This window comes from Bos indicus, chromosome 28 (assembly GCF_029378745.1).
Source record: "Bos indicus isolate NIAB-ARS_2022 breed Sahiwal x Tharparkar chromosome 28, NIAB-ARS_B.indTharparkar_mat_pri_1.0, whole genome shotgun sequence".
NCBI lineage: Eukaryota > Metazoa > Chordata > Mammalia > Artiodactyla > Bovidae > Bos > Bos indicus.
The window spans coordinates 35,747,036-35,764,269 of NC_091787.1; the positions used below are offsets into that span (position 1 = coordinate 35,747,036).

A 17,234-nucleotide genomic window follows, 5' to 3' on the forward strand; every position below is an offset into this window, starting at 1 on the left:
ACGCGGACAGGATGGCAGAGGCTTCGCTGGGTAACCCGAGGGCAGGACAGCCGCTTCGCTGGGGGGTGGATGAGGTAACGCTACTTGGAGGTGAGGTGTCTAGGGCGGTTGCAGACAGAAACTAAGCATAGAGTAGTTGCTTCTCAAGATTTTATTCACTGGCTTAGCACGCACTATTAACAAATAAAGACTCGAGTTTCATATAACAGTGTTGACCCAAGAAAACCTTGTTTCTCCCAGGGGGTGCAGAAAGTATAAAAATTTGCATTTTCACTTCAAATGTGGCCCAAGTTAGAGGAACTCAGCCACCTGCAAACCTAAAGGAAAAGGAACTAGAGACTTCCCAGGTGACCAGAGCCCTGTGAGACTCCTGAGCTTCCATATCACACATCAGCTTTAGGTGTTTACGGTCATCTGGGCTTCTTTTTCTGCCCTGAACTGCTGCCTTTCCCCTGATGGAAAGAGAAAGCAAAGGTTTTTGTGCTTCAGGCCTACAGTTCAGTGCAGGCTGTCTGCTGCCCAGATGAGGCTTCCTGAGCTATGCATCTCAGCTGGAGCTGGCAACCGAGTGCCACAGGAAGAAGCCAGACCCCAGTATTCTCCGGGGACCTGTGGAGGCTCCTACCTGAACCTGTGGTCTGCGGAGCTGGGGATAAGGTAGCGGTGCAGCAGTCAGAGGCCCAGGTTGGGGAAGGAGTACAGGGAGGTACTGGCCATGGAAAGGAAAGCAAGAGAATGCATAGCTTCTAAGACCTTAATGTGCCAAGAATCACCCAAGACCTCAGGGGTAGCCCTGGCCCCAGAGGTCACCTGGCAAAGGCAGAAATCTCCTCATGACACCTCAGCCAACTTAGCTCCCTCTAGGAGTCAAGACTTGCCACTTCAGTCACCATTTAACATTTGAATTCAGGCCTTTGGGCTGTCCTCTCTGGAAGGGGGATCTGAGAGGCTCACCCACTTATTCCAACAGCACTCAGATTGCAGGGGTTACAAGAGAGAGAGAAATGAGAGAAAGGGGTCAGAGAGAGAGAAGCATGTGGAGGACACAGGGTTCCATCCCTGGTTTAAGGGACAAGCTGCTGCTTCTGCTCTAGGAAGCCCTATATGGGACAGGACTGGCCTTGGACCCTCATCGGAGGAGTCCATGGGCCCAACCCTGCATGTCCCTGAGTAGTCAGGGGCTGGGATAACATAGGTGCCTCTTAATTTCAAACTCCAGCGCAGCCCCAGGGGCCAGGATATCCAGCACACCCTAATCTATCTTCTGAAATTACAGAGGCAAAGGAAACATCCCTTTGGTTCTGACTTGGCTCTGTAGATCACTGCTCAGGGGTCGCCAAGGGACTCGATCCCCTAACTCCCAGCAACCTCAGGTCTTCAGGACAGAGGTCACAGCCTCATCTCTTCACTCAGACCTGTTTCTAGCATGAGATCGGGGTGGGGGGCGGTGCTGAGGGTGAGGGGTCAAGGTGTATGGGCTCACAATTCAAAGATCCCAGACGCATGTCTAGGCCCTGACCCATGCAGCTGTGGGCCCTGTGAAAGTTAGCTCGGCCTCCTCACCTTAAATGCTCATAACACAAGGTGTCACCTCATCGTATTGCAGTGAAGAAGAAATGAGATCAGTGATGAGCTCGGTCTCTCACACGCTAGCTGCTGTCATCCCTGCCACAAGCATGGCCTGGGATGGCCCGTGGGAAGGCTCAGGCTCAGGACGGTGACCAAATGGCTGCAGACGTGAAGGGTGGCCCGGCACACCCAGACCCTCATGGAGCCCTAAGATCTTCCCAGCACACACCAGGGAGGGAGGGGCCACTCAGGGTCCAGGCTGTGGGGGCAGGGGAGTGAGCAGGTTTCCTCTGACAGGGATGCTATTTCCACTAAATTCACATCACCTTGGTCTGGGGGAGAGGCAGGGAAACATAGTGACTGGCCTCATGAGGAGATCTGAGTCCTGGCACCAGAAGGCCCCCTTCCTCCTGCTAAGTCAGAGGGGCCTGGCTCTGCCCAGGAAGGGGGCAGTGGGTGATCTGAGAGTCAGGGTCCTGGAGGAGAAGAGCATGGCTCTGTCCCACCTGAAGCCTCCAGGGCTCACCAGCTGGAGTGGCCCCCACCAGCACTAAAACACAAGCTTTTTGGGAACTTCCCAAGGGAACTCGCTCCTCCCGAAGTGGCCGTAGCATGCTGTCTTCTGGTAGATGGGCTTCTTCAAGTCCAAGTCCCTGCACGTTCAGTAGAACAAAGGGTCAGTTTTAATGGAAAAGGAGTGGAGTGTCTTTCCCTGAATTTGGGGCACAGGAGTAATTAACAGACTATGAATGTGTGGGGTATTAACCACTCAAGAGCAATTCTCCCTAAATTTCCTATCTCTGCTATGCCACACCTTACAAGGTGACTGCCACTGGCGCTTAAGAAACAGTCTCAGGGTTCCAGGACAGCCTGATCAACCAGACAGACAGATGCACCAGGAATCAGGATTTGAACTCTGGCCTACACTCTGCTCCACTGACCTGGCACAGCCCAACATCGACACCGCAAGCTCCAAGAAGCAGGGGTGGCATTAGAAGCGAGAGCAGTTGGGGCCAGACTTGCTGACTCAATTCCCCCCATCCGGTCTTGCAGTTATCTTCCTAAGATCCTCCACCTGCTCAAAGATGGGCCCCCTGAAGTCAATGCTGGGCTCCTTCAACCTGAAAACTAGACATTCTGCATTTGGGGTTTACACTGTGCTGCGCCAAGAACTTGAAGCCTCTCCTGCTTCTGGGAGGCTGAACATCCTTCCTTCTGATTCTCTTTCCAATAAGCAAGCACCAGGTGGGGAAAGAGGGCTTTGCCCAACTGCAGGGGCGGCCCTTTTACCTGACGATAACACCAGGCCGAAGGTCAAAGTTCTTATTGACCACATCCAGCAGCTCTCTCTCTGTCTTCTGAGAGGTTCCATAGGTAAAGATGGAAATAGACAGTGGCTCAGCCACACCAATGGCATAGGACACCTGTCAGAAGAGCCCAGGGTCAGGGACAGGCCCTTCACGGAGACCTTGATGTCCTCAGGGAGAGGCCGCTGAAACCACACAGGCCCTGCCCAATACACTCTCCCTAGCCCCGGCCCTCATCTCCCTAGAAACACCCGCCACTTCACAGCTGCAGTTTCCATGCGTGCCCTGCTGCCTGAAGGCTTCTGCTGTCCCACTCCCGGTTTGCAGGACAGTGGCCACAAAACCCAACATGGAACAGAGTCACGTCCTCCAGCATTTGGGCCTTGCGCCAGGCCAGTGCGTCCCTATGAGGGCAGGTGTGGGGGTGCGAGCAGGGTGGGGTTTCACCCACCTGCACAAGTACTCTCCGGCAGAGCCCTGCTTTCACCAGGGACTTGGCCACCCAGCGGGCAGCGTACGCCGCCGAGCGGTCCACCTTGGTATAGTCCTTCCCAGAGAAGGCGCCTCCGCCGTGTGCCCCCCAGCCGCCATAGGTGTCCACGATGATCTTTCGGCCAGTGACACCGGCATCCCCCTGCGGAGGAAAAGGAAGACACGGAGGGCAGATGTTGGGGGAAGGGTGGCCGAAACACTGGCTGGACACTAGACCACGGCTTGGAGACAGTCTCTGAAGCTTCTAGGAGCGAGTGTTCCGAAGACCCCCTTGGCTGAGAGTCAGCCAGAAACCCTGGGCTCTAATCCCAGTTCAGTCACTGAGTAGTCACTGAAGTCAGGTCACCAGCTGGCCCCTCGTCAGATGGGCCACGGGGGTCTCAGCCCACTCACCAAGCCTTTGTTGTAGGAGTCCATCATAATGGAGAAACCCGAGTTCAGCAGGGACCTGTGCTGGGACCAATACACCCTGGGCGGAGCCCCGGCTGGTGCCTCCTGGCAAACATCATCCCCCATTTGCTCAGGTGTCTATTCCGTGCAATGCCAGTCCACAGAAGATGTTTGAGGGGGCTCTATATTAAATGACGTGGGGAAAGTCTGCATATTATAGCACCACAAAACCCGCCCTGCTTAGAAATCCACAGTTCTAAGCAGCATGCCAAGGCCCTGAGCATGCCAAAGCCCTGAGAAGTTCTGCAGGAAAATACAGGACTTCCATTCACCCTGCGTTTCTGTGCCACTCTGGCCTAGGACCCCGCCCGAGAGCTCTGTTACATGGCAACATGTCCACAGCAGAGATGCCTGGCAGTGGTCAGTGGCCTCTCCAAGGGGCTAGGCCACTCTCTGCTTGCTCATGCCTGTGGCACAGGAGAAAGGGGCCACTCTGTGTCCGCACCTTGGTGCCCACAAGAGCTGCAGGTCACATGTGGCCAAGACCTGGGAAATGCCACCAGGGCAAGCCCACCAGGGCAAGCTCAGTGCCTGTGATGGAAAGTTAGCTAGTCCCTTGGCCAGGAACCTCCCAGGACATGTCCCCCACCCTCCTATACTGAGGGCACATAGCAGGCTGCACAGAGCGAGCCGACTTCACATCTCACTCAGGGCCAAGTCGGTCCTGCAGGCTTCGTGCTGGGGACGTAAGCAAAATCAGGGCTCATTCGGAGAAAGGGATGCACCTGGGGGCCTCCAATGACAAAGCGCCCACTGGGCTGCAGGTGGTAGATGGTGTCCTCATCCAGGTACCGTGCTGGCACGACAGCCCTGATCACCTGCTCCTTCAGGGCTCTGCGCATGTCCTCCAGCGTTATGTCTTCGTTGTGCTGCACGGAGATGACGACGGTATGGACGCGCATAGGGATGACCGCACCGTTGTCCTGCGTGTACTGCACTGTCACCTGGGGGAGGCAGGGTGGGAGGAAATGTGAGCTCCTGCCCTGACCTCAGGACACTCCGCTGCCGGGCACAGGTGCCCAGGAGGTGGACAGGGCTCCCAAAAGCCGGGGGGTGGGGGGCGGCCTCCTGTCCTCAAAGGGCCTTCAGGGAAGCTCATCACATTCTTATAGCAAATAACTGCCTGGTGCCATGAGCTGATCAGGCACGAGGCACAAGCTATTCCCACGCAACCACAATCAGTGCCACTTTGGAGACCCAGGTGTTGCAGAGTCTCCTCTGTGACTCAGCAGATGACTCCCTCTGTCTCAGAGGGTCCTGTGCGCCAGCAAATGTCCCTCCACTAAATCCCTGTCTTGACCCTCCATGGCTCTAGGCAAGACACCCAGGCTTCTGCTAAGGAACACGGGAGTCCACAGGCCACATGCCCACTGCCTCAGCTCCTCAACGGAGGGTCTCTGGAAACATATGTGCCTAGGGACCTTGTCTGGTGGAGGGACCTGAGCCAGGGTGATCGAGCTAAGAGGCAGCAGCAAGGCCTGGGTTGCCAGCCTCTGGGTATTTGGGCAAAAGCAAGGAAGAGCCGAGGGCACAAGGAGAGCAGGATCCTGTCTGCAGCTCCCCTGCAGGGCTGGCCACAGGACAGAGCTGGGATTCTCTCCCCGCAGCGTAGGTCAGTTCTGTGCCTGTTTCATGCATTACTGATGAATACTGAAGCCACCCCAGCAAGATGGGCAATACTGTCACCACTTTACAAATGAGAAAAGTCAGGCTCTGCGAAGAATAACAACTTCCTTGAAGTCACAGGCCAGTTAGTGAAAAGCCCAAGAGCCAATAGCTGTTCTGCCTGCTCCCACAGCTTGTGTCACTGCCACAGCGGCACAGACAGAATGCTTCTGCACCCTGTCCACTCCCAACACACCAGGGAGGACAAGAGCCCATGCCCCAGCCTGCGCACCTTGGACTGCACACAGAGTGAGGGAAGGAGGTGGTGAGGAAGGCAGATGAGGCTGGAAAAAGAAGAAGAAGCTGGCACTGACTGGGTGTGTACTTTGTGCTACAAGGCATGCCAGACGCCATGAGAGGTTGCTACCAGCCCCATTTCAAAGACGAGAGAAAATGGGCTTCCAGAATGTAAATACTTCGGTCAAGATCACACAGCCAGCAAAGGTGGGCTGTAACCTGGAACTGTGCAGCCTGGTAACTGGGCTCCTCCCAGCAGAAGGCTGTCACCCAAGATCCTCAGTACTGGAGCCCCAGGCCCCACTGCTACCCAAGGCAGTGTGGACCCACAAGAACAGTGCCCAGAGGGGCTATGGGGCCTGCAGGAGTGCAGCTACGCCAGATGGCCCTGGCAGGGATGTTGGCCAGCAGGCACAGGCTGCTCCCACCCCAAGGGCCTTGATAGGACTGCAGGCAGCAAACGGGGTCTCCCTGGGGCTCTGCCTAAGGCAAAGACCCCTTCGATATCCATCAAACTCGATGTCCTGCCTGGTCCAAAGAACAATAGGGTGGGGTCCAGAAAAAGGAAGAGACAGAGCCCTGGCTGCACAAGGCTTGATCCTAGGGCGATGGGCACATGCGCACCAGCTGTGTCCCGAGCACAGAACCTTTCCTGCTGGGCTGCGTGCACTCCCGGACCTGGGAGAGGAGCTGGAGTTGGGGGGTTGGGAGCTCCAGAGGGGAGGCCTTCAGAGAAGGCTCGCTTCCTGAGTTGCTGCTGAGGTCCATCTCCACTGCTCCTGGGCTCCCCAACTCTGCCGCAAACCCCAAGCAGAGCTGTGGCTGAGCGAAGGGCCCCAAGCATTGTGCTTATCCCATCACGTCAGCAAGATGTGGAGAAAAGTACGCCGCGGAAAACACAACCCTGGCCAGGTACAAAAATAGCCATTTGTACTGCCACTCCGCTCTTAGTTATCAGCAGCAAAAATTTGTTCAGGTGGAAAGGCTCATTCTGTTCACAGTGAACACCAGGGGCAGGTGACTAAAATCCTTTACCAGTAGACGAGAAGGCCCAGACATCGTTTCCGGCACGGCACCCCTCCCAGGGCAGCAGCCTTGTGGAGGTCGGCAGGGGACATTTATAAGAGAATTCAGTGTCTCCTTGCAAGAAGGGAAGGCCTGGAAGGGCCCATCTTCCCCTCCCTCCCTCACTGCCCTCTGGACTCGGAAACCTCCTATTACTAAGCAGACACAGGAGGCCTTTGCTATATCAGGGAATCTGATGTGTGAACCCTCCAGTGCTCACCCTCATGGAGAGAGAAGGAAATCTGAGCCACTCCACTTACTTCTTCTCATCTGTGTTCTAGGATATCTCCACCCTTCTTCCCCATCCCCACATAGCTCTGGCACAGAACGGAGCAGGCAGGGCAGGCTCCTTTCTTTTGGTACCATCACAACCTACATATTTCAGCTCTTCTGCCCACCACCTTGAAGATCACCTGAGTGATCCCACTTCCCAGTGTGGGGGTCATGTGGATAACACCTGAAGTCCCAAGGGCTTCCTTTAGGCCACAGAGACACTCTGTTGCTCCAGGTACAGCCAATATGCAACCTCCATCATGGGCAGCCTGACGCCTGGGGAGTAATGTGGCAGAGTCACAAGCACCGTGCTGAACTATAAAACCACAAGAGCCAAATTCCAAGTGCAGGATAAGAAGACGTCCCATTTGAGAGTGATCAGGGGAGACCAGAAGGAGGCAGGAACCAGGCTGGCCACTGAAGGACAGGTGGGGACCAGAGAAAGATTCCAAGGAAAGTGAGGGGTGAGCACACAGGTGCAAAGTACTGGGAAACGAAGGGAATGTGAGTGAAAGCATATGGACTGAGCAAAGACTAGGGTGGGGATTGAGGAAGGAAAAGCTAGAAAACCTGTAAATGCCTGCCAAATGCCAGAATAACAAATGGGTATTCCTCTCGCCTCAAGTAGGAAGTAGAAAGTTGTAGATGGTTCTGAGCAGATATAAGGAAATTAAAAGTGAAGTCCAAAGCAAATTAACTGAAGTTTCCAGGCAGAGAGAGCCTTTAGGAGGACATAGCCAAGCCTGGCCTGGGAAAAGAGGCCAGAGTAGAAGGGATGTTCCATAGGGACAAGAGTAACCCAGATAGAGTGGAGACAGAGAGGGCCGGGGAAAGGTGGGCTCCATGAAACCCCTTCAGCTGAGGAGCACTCCTGGGGCCCATGTGTTTGCAGGATGAGTGAGAAATGAGGGCTGGTGATTCAGATAGGCCTGCAGGTGGAAGATTTGGAAACCAAGTGTGCAGACGTGAAAATAACCCACAAGTGTGGGTAGGAGGAAAGAGAATGTAGAAGGAAGTGTCCAGACCCCACTGGAGTGCGGAAGTAGAGTTGGGAAAGGAGCTCCAAGGAAAGAGGCCATCAGGGTTATCAGGATGTGGAGAGTGAAGGCAGGCAGAGGCCTTGGCATGTGCCAGCATTTGCATTACTGCCAGCTCTCAAATCCGGATTCAGTGCGCATTTCATCACTGCAGGGAACACGGGGTCAGGGCCACTGGCAACAGAGCATCAGGATCAGCAAAGGTAAATCCTTTCTGTGAGAAGCAAAGCAAAAGGGCTGCAGCGAGCTACACACAGCACTTGTTCATGGGGTATTCAAGCTTTGCACAAGACATGGAGGCCTGACAGGCAGTGGCCAAAAGTCTGAAACCAGTTACGAAGGTTTGTGGTAGGAACTGGGGAATCATATTACTAGAGTAAACATATGCTAAGTCCCGCCTCCCAAAAATCTAGAACTGTTCATTTTTCTGTATTTAAAACTTTTTCATACTAAAATGTTGGCGGATCAGGGGAGAAAAGAAAAGATTTATCTGGAGCAGAAGATTTTTCAAATAAATAGTTCTTTTCAGATTCAACAATTCTTTGAGTGCCCAGACAGAACATTTTGATCTTAACATATGACCAGAATCAAGAGAAAGCGGTTTGTTTGAGGTACATTTCTGGAGCCCTGCAGGGGGTCACCTGTGTCTTGGAGTCAGGTCGCAGCCAGGGGAGCTGCCCTGAGCGTCGCAGCTCTGCCATGCGGGCGTTGAGTCTGTGCGCCAGCATGATGGTGAGGGGCATGCACTCTTCCGTCTCATCCGTGGCATAGCCAAACATCAGCCCCTGTAGCAGACACCCATTTCAGACTACAGGTGACAACTCTCTTCAAATCTAAAGCCCTGCTGGCCCTCCACCCTCCCAGGCATATGACTTTTATACTGGGTACTTGTGGAGGGGAAGACAGGGTCCCCAAACCCAACACTCTAGGTAGGGAGACAGGCCACACCAGGCATTCCCAAGCCATCCTGCCCTCCAGCTGGGCTGTGTGACTCCAGACATTGGGGCGGGGGAGCTCCGCCCCACAGCGCACTCAGACCATCACACATGAACAGCCAGCCCTGTGACACAGAGCACACTGCACTGCTGTTCTGATGTGGTGCCCACGCTTAGTATTTAGTGACCTGATCTCCGGCACCGACATCCTCTTCATTTCTGTCCAGGTGGACACACTGGGCGATATCCGGGGACTGCTGCTCCAAAGCCACCAGCACGTTGCAGGTCTTAAAGTCAAAGCCTGGGCACAAGGAGAGCGGGCCTAAGCAGAGGGAGGCTGGAGCTCCTGGGGCCTGCTTGGCACCCAAGAGGGCATTTAGTGTTGGGGTGGTGGTTTCTGCCATCAGTCTGGGCTCAGAACTGAGGCCTAGGATGGGGAATGTCAGTATCCTTCTCATCCTATCACATGGAACTCTTTAGTCAAAACAAAAACCCTCCACAGTGTATTAAACTACACCTCAATTAAAAATATATACCCTACGCAGAACGGCAGTATGAAAACCAGATAACAGTTACAGCTGCTCTGGTAGAAGGGCGGTGGATGACCAAGGGCCTGCCCCCTTAGGCTCTCCCTGAGGTTTAAAATCACTGCACTAAGTGAACATCAAGGGCCCTTCCAACACTGCCTGTCAGAGCCCAGGTATCAAAAATATACACCAAACCCAAGTTTAAAACATACTGAACAATAGGTGCGTGTGGACCATCCAGAGACACTCCCGAGTCAGAGTGCTCTGAGCCCGAGGTATGCACAGGGCCTGGAGCAAAATGGAAAAACCACACCTCTGGAGGCTGAGGCCCCTGCCAGCCTATACCCAAAGCTCAAGCACAGAGATGGAGGTAAGTCCCTTCCTCCTGCCTGGCCCAGGCTGGGGACAGTGGGCGGGGGCCTGGGACACAGACATCCTGGGTAGCAGCAGCTCAGGCCAAGAAGCCCCAAGAGGGAGCCACTAGGCAGACTGCAGACTCTTCCCAAAGTGGTTTTCCCCATCTTGCTGGGCTCAGCTACAGGATGGATATGAATGAGGAGCCAAAATGCACCACAAAGTCAAGTATCAGTGACACAGTGACTGCCACCCTCTCCCAATCTGTTCTCCCACCCATGTGGCCAGAATGGGCTTATTAAAACAAATAAAACCACAAAAATACCCCTAGGTTCAACCTACTATTTACCTACAAGCTTCAAGTAAAGACCTATCACCAAAGGCAGTAAATTGGAACCTGCTCAGCTCCAGCCAGGCTTTCCCAGCTGAGCCCTCAACCAAAGTGAACTCAGGTTCAGCTTAAACACAACCTCCTTTTCCACCTCCACGAGGACCCTCTGCCTAGAAAGCTCCTCCTCTGACCCCCGTCCCCTCCACAAGCCCATCCAGCTCTCAGTAAACACCCCTGAATGGCCCCCACCCCAGCTCTTCAGTGCACACTCTGCCGCGGACTCGCTGCCGAGCGTCTCGTACCGCATCCCACTTAATGCCAGGCAGTGCCTCTACTCAGGAGTGCCAGGCCACCTTGTCCTCTGCAGCCCCCATTCCTAGTGAAGGCTTCTGAATACACAAACCAGGGAACAGCCTTCAGCCACCAAGGACTCACCAAATCCCCATTTTACCTTACACTTCCTGTCTAAATAATAAATCTCAGTGCTGAGATGTAATGAAAGGCTCCAAGTCACTTGGGAAAACAGTTCAGGGCACTAAGGGGAGAGGAGGAGGGCTTAGAAAGGTCAACTCCGCAGCAAAGAGCAGTGGGGGCCTCCAGCCCGGGGGCCCTGTGACTGCAGCCCAGCCTGCAGCCTGCCAGTCCCCTTGGTGCAGGCGTGCTGACAAGAAGAGCTGGGCCCACTCCTGCTTCTCTCTTCTAGGGGATGTGACACCCCTGGGGGAACGACTTTCCTGCTACCTAACGCGGAACAAAGTTTGCTCTTGAATAAGTAAATAATAAGTTGGCTATTCTTGGCAGAACAGGGTGAAGGCTTGCAAGGTAACGTGGCAGGGAGCTGCTGTCCTGAGACAACGTGCCTGCTCTGTGAACACCCTTTGTGCTGGCTGCGAGAAGCAGCCTGTACTCACTGGTTTCTTCTTCCCAGAGGTTCCTGATACATCTGCAAAATTTCCGTATGCTCAAGTGAGTCCTTTGGGCAAGCCAGCAGGTAGGTGGCTGCACTGAGCTTCTATGTGTCTATGCCCTCACACAGAGAGGGCCTCTCTCACATAAAAGACACGTGCATGTCACCGCAGCTGGAAGATGCCACAATACATCCCAAACAACCAATAAGCAGACCAGTGTGCCCCAGCCCTAGAATCGGGCCCTTGTGCCCTGTCCTTTGACACCCTCCAGGCTGGGCTCCTTCCTGGCCTGCCTGTTCCTACCGTGCAGGCATCTGCTTCAGGGCCATCAGTTCTCTCACCCCCACCTCATCACAGGGCTCCTCCTCAACTCCAGCCAGTGCCTGGGCCTTTTCCTGGGGTTGCAGGCTCCCACACTGCCTGGCACTGGAGCCACCCTGGACCAGCCTGTCTCCTCCACCTGCTTTTGACACCTGTACTGGACTGAGTCACCTTCTGTATGTGGGGAAGAGTAGCCTAGCTTAGCAGAAAGCACAGGAGTCCCAACTGGGGATAGCCACTTATTGATTGTACCACCTTATATGAGTTATTGACATCTCTAAGCCTCAATTTCCTTATTTGCATCATAGGGAGTGGAGCAGAGTTCCTCCAACAATTAGGTAGGAAGACACACACACACACACACACACACACACACACACACAGACCTGCCCCAGCACCTGGCAGACAACACGCCCCCAAGAGAGGGCAGCCCCTGGGACCCAGAGCTTCTTCCTCTTCTAAGAAGTTAGGACCGTAAACAAGACCAGAGTCAGCAACAGATGGACAAGGGCCAGTCTGCCTGGGCTGCCATACTGTTGCCAGAGCTTGCGAGCCCTGGACCTGGACCCTGGCAAGTGGGCCTAGAGGTAGAGGCATTTGCTCTTCCAGAAGATGGAGAGCCTTAGGTGGGCTCCATCCCGGGGACCCTGGCCTCACCCTTGGCGGAGTCGTCGTAGCCGATGTGCTGGATGGTCTCCCGCACCACACGCTGGTAATCCACCATGGCCATGGAGGTGATCTCCCCGCACAGAAGCACCATGCCCGTCTTACACACCGTCTCTGAAGGCAAAGAGGCAGGCTAGTGGCCATGTGCCGGCTAAGGGGCTCCACACCTGGACCTCTCACGGTGCTGACACAGACCCACACAAGAGGCCACTCCGGGAACGGGCTCCAGAAGGACAGTCATGGTGATAACAGACAGTGCAGCCCAGCACAAGTTCTGACCATCTTCACAGGCTGCTCAGAGAACTGCACTTTGGAAAGAACTGGTCACACGAATTCCAAGTTTTTATACCAAGCACTTACTACTTACCCGATCTTGAACTGCTTGTTCAGCCTCGGCTGTTGGACGGAAATAATCATAAGACTGCTGTGTGCATTACAATGAGACAATGCCGTATGCAGTCATAAAGAATGCAGCCAACATACATGAGGCCTCTTTTGCCCCCTTACTGCCAAAGCTCCACTGCAGGCTTTAGGGTATGGGGTCCTGAGCACAGAATCAAGGCAAGTTATTTATGAACATGTCAGGGTGAAGTTGACCCTTAGAGGGACACGGGTCCCTACAGCGCTCACTCTGAGGACTAGGGTGGTGCTGGAGAGGGAAGGGTGGGTCTGAGCATCGGACAAAACAAGGTGCTGACTGTGAGGAGACTGGGGCTCTGGTCTTCACACCAGGACCCTTACCCCTTGACCTTGGCCAAGGGATACCCAAGATCCCTCTGTAAAGTTGAAGAGACTAGTCCTATCACCCCGGGGCCCTCTAGGCCCTGAAGTCCCCAGTTCTCTGCTGTGCCGAGAGCTTCAACATGGGCACAGGTTTCAATTTGAGCCCACTCAGGTCCCCAGTAGGAAGGGTCAGGCATTTCTTACCACAGGCCACCTTGGCATTGGGGTCCTGCTTGAGATGGGCATCCAGCACTGCATCACTGATCTGGTCACAGATCTTATCTGGACAAGAATGAACATGAGTAAAATTCATAGACATGTTAAGCCTAAAAACTGAAATGTTAAAATAATTAGATATTTTGTCAATTTACACATTAAGTCTACCCAAGAGGACACTTTAAAGTATAAGAAATTGCAAATTTTTGGAATTTTTATTTCTTCCCACTTTTGCCTTAATTTTGGATGATGTATATTATATAAAGTCATAGAATTCCCTAAAAGAAAAGTATATTCCAAAGCCAGTTACAAGAGTCTATAGTAATTCACATATACATACACGTATAGTCTTCCAATTAAAAAGTATCTATTCATAGAAAACTAGATTTATAGGAATATCTAACTATATCTAAATAAATAATAGATATAGATGTACAAGGAACTAAGATATACACACAGAAATATCTCATTCCTCAGCATATTTCCTTAAATTCTAACATCAAGGAAAGTCCTAGAAACAGAATGTAAAACACTAATGACGTCCGTGAGATTAGGTGCGGCAGGTAGAAGAGGACAGATCCGGTAGATGCACAGTACCGCTGGTCCCAGCAGCCACAGTGCACGGTGCATAAAGCCACGCCCACTTCCATGACTCCACCTGTAAGACTCCTGCAAGAGAACCTCCACACATCACTGCCCCTGCTGTTTTGCTGAGCACTTCCACAAGCCGCTGGGAGATCCTCCCCATCATTCAGCCTCCTGAAGGCCAGATGTCCCAGCAGCTGGGTCTGACCTCCTCATCAAGGCGGGACTGAGAAAAGCTCAACACGGGCTGGTACTTCATCTTATTCTTCTATGATTTGCCTTAAATATTCCCCATGATCAATGGGATTTCCCTAGTGATCCAGTAGTTAAGAATCCGCCTGTTGATGCAGGGGACGTAGCTTCAATCCCTGGTCCAGGAAGATCTCACATGCTGGAGCAAGCCAGGTGTGGCAACTGCTGAGCCCCTGTGCCTAGAGCCCGTGCTCCACGAGAGAAATCACCACAGTGAGAAGTCCGCACACGGCAACTAGAGAGCAGCCCCCCTCACTGCACCTAGACGAAGCCCGTGCACAGCAACGAAGACCCAGTGCAGCCAAAATAAATAATTTAAAAAAGACTCCTCGTGGTCAAGCATGTAGACGCTGTGGAGAAATCCACTCCTGCTCTGGAGTTATGTGTACTGCCAATGTTTACAAACTCAGAAATAAAAGTGACGTCTATTTGCACATATTACATCTTGTTTAGTGTTCAAAATACCCACAGAGTCCACTCTTTGCAAGTTAATAAGATTTTCCCCAGACTTATTGGAGTATAATTGGTATACAAAAATTTGCATATAATTAATGTATGTAAATTTGGCAAGTTTGGTCATATGTACATACTTGTGTTACCATCATCGCAATCAAGATTTAATAAACATCCATCACCTCTCAAATTTCCTTGTGTCCCTTTTGTCATTTTCTAGGTTTTTAAATTAAGAATGCAGGCCCAGAATCAAGCACTTCTGATTTTGAAAGTGCATATGAAATTCTGTGGTTAAAATGTTAATCTGAAGGTTAATTCTCTAATCTGTCCTTCAGAAGCTGCTACTAAATATATATTTGAGTTTTTCCATCTCCCTGCTGATCCTGGTTATAAATCAAGGTTTGCCTGAGTTCATGCCCCTGCAACCACCTACCAGTAAAGGCCACCTGCTGCTCAAATATCACTTTAGACCCAGCCACCAGGACTCCTAGGAGCCACTCACATGCTGACCATGGATGACTCTGCTCGCTCAGAGGACAGAGGTCACATGTTTCCAGTACACACAGGGAAATGGGATAGGGATATTAGGGATAAGCTGGAGTTGAGCAAGGGTACTGAGATAGCTGCATAGATTAAGATAATGCCTTAGGAGGTCCTTTCTCAACTGTTTAAGGCTTTCCAATTTTCTATCAATATCACTTAGTAGCCTTAAGATAGCTAATAGTTTTCTTGGAAGTTGAAAAGGAAGCATTAATTCTATCTTTCTGATGGAGACGAATTCAGCACTGGAATGACAAGAAGAAAACCACCAAGAAAACTGTTTTACACGGACAGCTAATGTACAGTGGTAAGCTAAATCAGACAAATTGAAGGGCTGCCATTAAGCAGACAGAATAGTCAACTGACTGCAATTTTCATTCTCTGTCCACTGAGCACATAGCTGTGTGTACAGTGGGACCACTGGCAGCTGTCTGAAGAAGCACCCACTTCCTCCACGTGGAGCACATTCTATATATGGCCATTTTCTGACCTGTAGATGGCCTTCATAAGTCATGGCGCTGTCCAAAATACATCAGACATAGCAGTGAACCTGAGACTATGAGTAAATAAGCCTAGAAACTTTATAAAGTCATGCAGAATGAAAGATGCTGTTTACATTGAAATGAGCTAAGCTACAAACAACATTCAGTTTAAGCCAAGATTTCTCAGCAGCACTATTGACAGTTGGGGCTGGAAAATTTCTTTGTTGTGGGGGATGGTCTTGTGTTTAGAAGCACACCTGGCCTCTCTCCAGACTGCTGGTATCAGGCCATGCCTCGACCCCCTGGAATAGCTGTAACAACCAAAAAATGTTTCCAGATCTTACAAAATGCCCTTAGGGGAAAAGGGTTGCAAAACTTTCCCCAGTTGAGAACCAGTGGCTAAAGCATATGGAAGGGGCAGTGCACCGAGACATCTAAAGCTGAGCTACAGGGTATGAAAACTAAAGCTCTTTGAGAAATAGCCAGGATGAGGAAGATGAAAAAAAGTTAAACTCGGTGATGATAAGTCACCAAAAACTTCAAATACTCTGGTGAATTTCGAAGAGGTGCTTAAATACATAAATCCGTGAACCCCCAGGGTTCTCCTAGATCAGTGGTTCGCGGAGTGTGGCTCCCACATCAGCAGTATCAGCATTGCCTGGGAACTTCTTCAGAACACAAATTCTTGAGCCTCACCCAAGACGTATTAAATCAGGAACTCTGGGGGTGGGGCCCAGCACTCTGTGTTCTAACAAGCCCACTGGGTGATGGTGATGCACCCTGAAGTCTGAGAACCACTGTCCCAGAAACTGCAGGCTCCCATCGTGGTCTTCACGGAAGCCTCTCTCATTCCTCCACATCGCACTTCTCAGAGATCAAAAAAAATAAATGCTGGAATTTTCTTTCAGGACCTCGAGATCTGTCTCAGCCCCTATTAGAATGCACTGCTGTTCATTTCTAAACTCTACACGCTTTACATTCGAAACTTAGTGACCCGTGGTCTTGTTTGTGGGAACATTCTCTGTTGACTTAAGCTGCTCATTGATAAAAAAAAAAAAAAAGCTTTACCAAAAAAACAAAACAAAACTCTGTATAAAGTGAATACCTGATGATATATTCTACACATACAATATGTTTATCTAACTAACCATATATTCTCTGTTGTAGCCCCAAGGAAACGCTGGTGGTGGGCAGCTGCACAGACCCTTGGCTTCATTAACTTACAGTCTATTATTTGCATAACAAGTGAATGTTTTACAAAACTGCAAATTAATAAAATAAAAAAGATTGCATATTGTTCTTCTTGAGATCCTTTGTAGTAATTTATGCACACTGTTTTCCAGGCCTCCAGTAACAGCCCCCTACCCCGTATAGGTTGCCATCCGTCCAGGACCACCTACTTACCCGGGTGCCCCTCTCCTACAGATTCCGATGTGAACATGAATGCTCCTTCCTCACTTAGAGAATGATCACACAAGCCATCCACTGGTCCATTCATCTCTTCACACTTCTCCACTCAGCTTCTTCAAGGTAACAATTTTAATGCTGGGACCTGGCCTAAGGTTTTTTTAATTTTCCTCCTTTAAAGCCAACAGGCTCGTCTTTGGCAGAGCCACGGGGCTCACTTCTGCCTAAGTGTCCGCCAGCACGTGAGTAAAGGTGCGGACGGGCGAGGAGGAGGGACTGGAGAGCGATGTGTCACTCCCTCTGACTGGTCAGAGCTTGCTCCTGAGGGACTCCTATATATGGGAAAGTGAAAGTACTTGAATAATCATGTGAAAAAACTGGAGGAGTCCATTTTCTGGGAGAGGGGGTCTTCTTACCTTGAGGAATTTCAGCCCTCAGC

General features: G+C 51.6%; 1 protein-coding gene across 1 annotated transcript; it reads right to left on the minus strand.

Annotated features, from left to right (window-relative positions):
- Positions 1-133: 133 nt before the first annotated feature.
- MAT1A (methionine adenosyltransferase 1A) lies at positions 134-17,117 on the minus strand. Its single transcript, XM_070781976.1, has 9 exons — positions 16,793-17,117; positions 13,065-13,142; positions 12,129-12,251; positions 9,219-9,331; positions 8,737-8,880; positions 4,544-4,762; positions 3,328-3,510; positions 2,860-2,993; positions 134-2,222 (listed from the first exon to the last, which is right to left on the minus strand). Exons 1-9 carry the CDS (start codon positions 16,884-16,886, stop codon positions 2,120-2,122), a joined length of 1,191 nt encoding a protein of 396 aa, XP_070638077.1. The 5' UTR covers positions 16,887-17,117; the 3' UTR covers positions 134-2,119.
- Positions 17,118-17,234: the final 117 nt, after the last annotated feature.

Coding starts and splice junctions, on each gene's coding strand:
- MAT1A (XM_070781976.1), bottom strand. CDS start 16,886: ATGAATGGACCAGTGGATGGCTTGTGTGATCATTCTCTAAGTGAGGAA. Junction 12,252..13,064: donor CAATGCCAAGGTGGCCTGTG/GTAAGAAATGCC, acceptor CTTTGCCTTCAG/AGACGGTGTGTAAGACGGGC. Junction 2,223..2,859: donor CGGCCTGGTGTTATCGTCAG/GTAAAAGGGCCG, acceptor CTGAACGTGCAG/GGACTTGGACTTGAAGAAGC.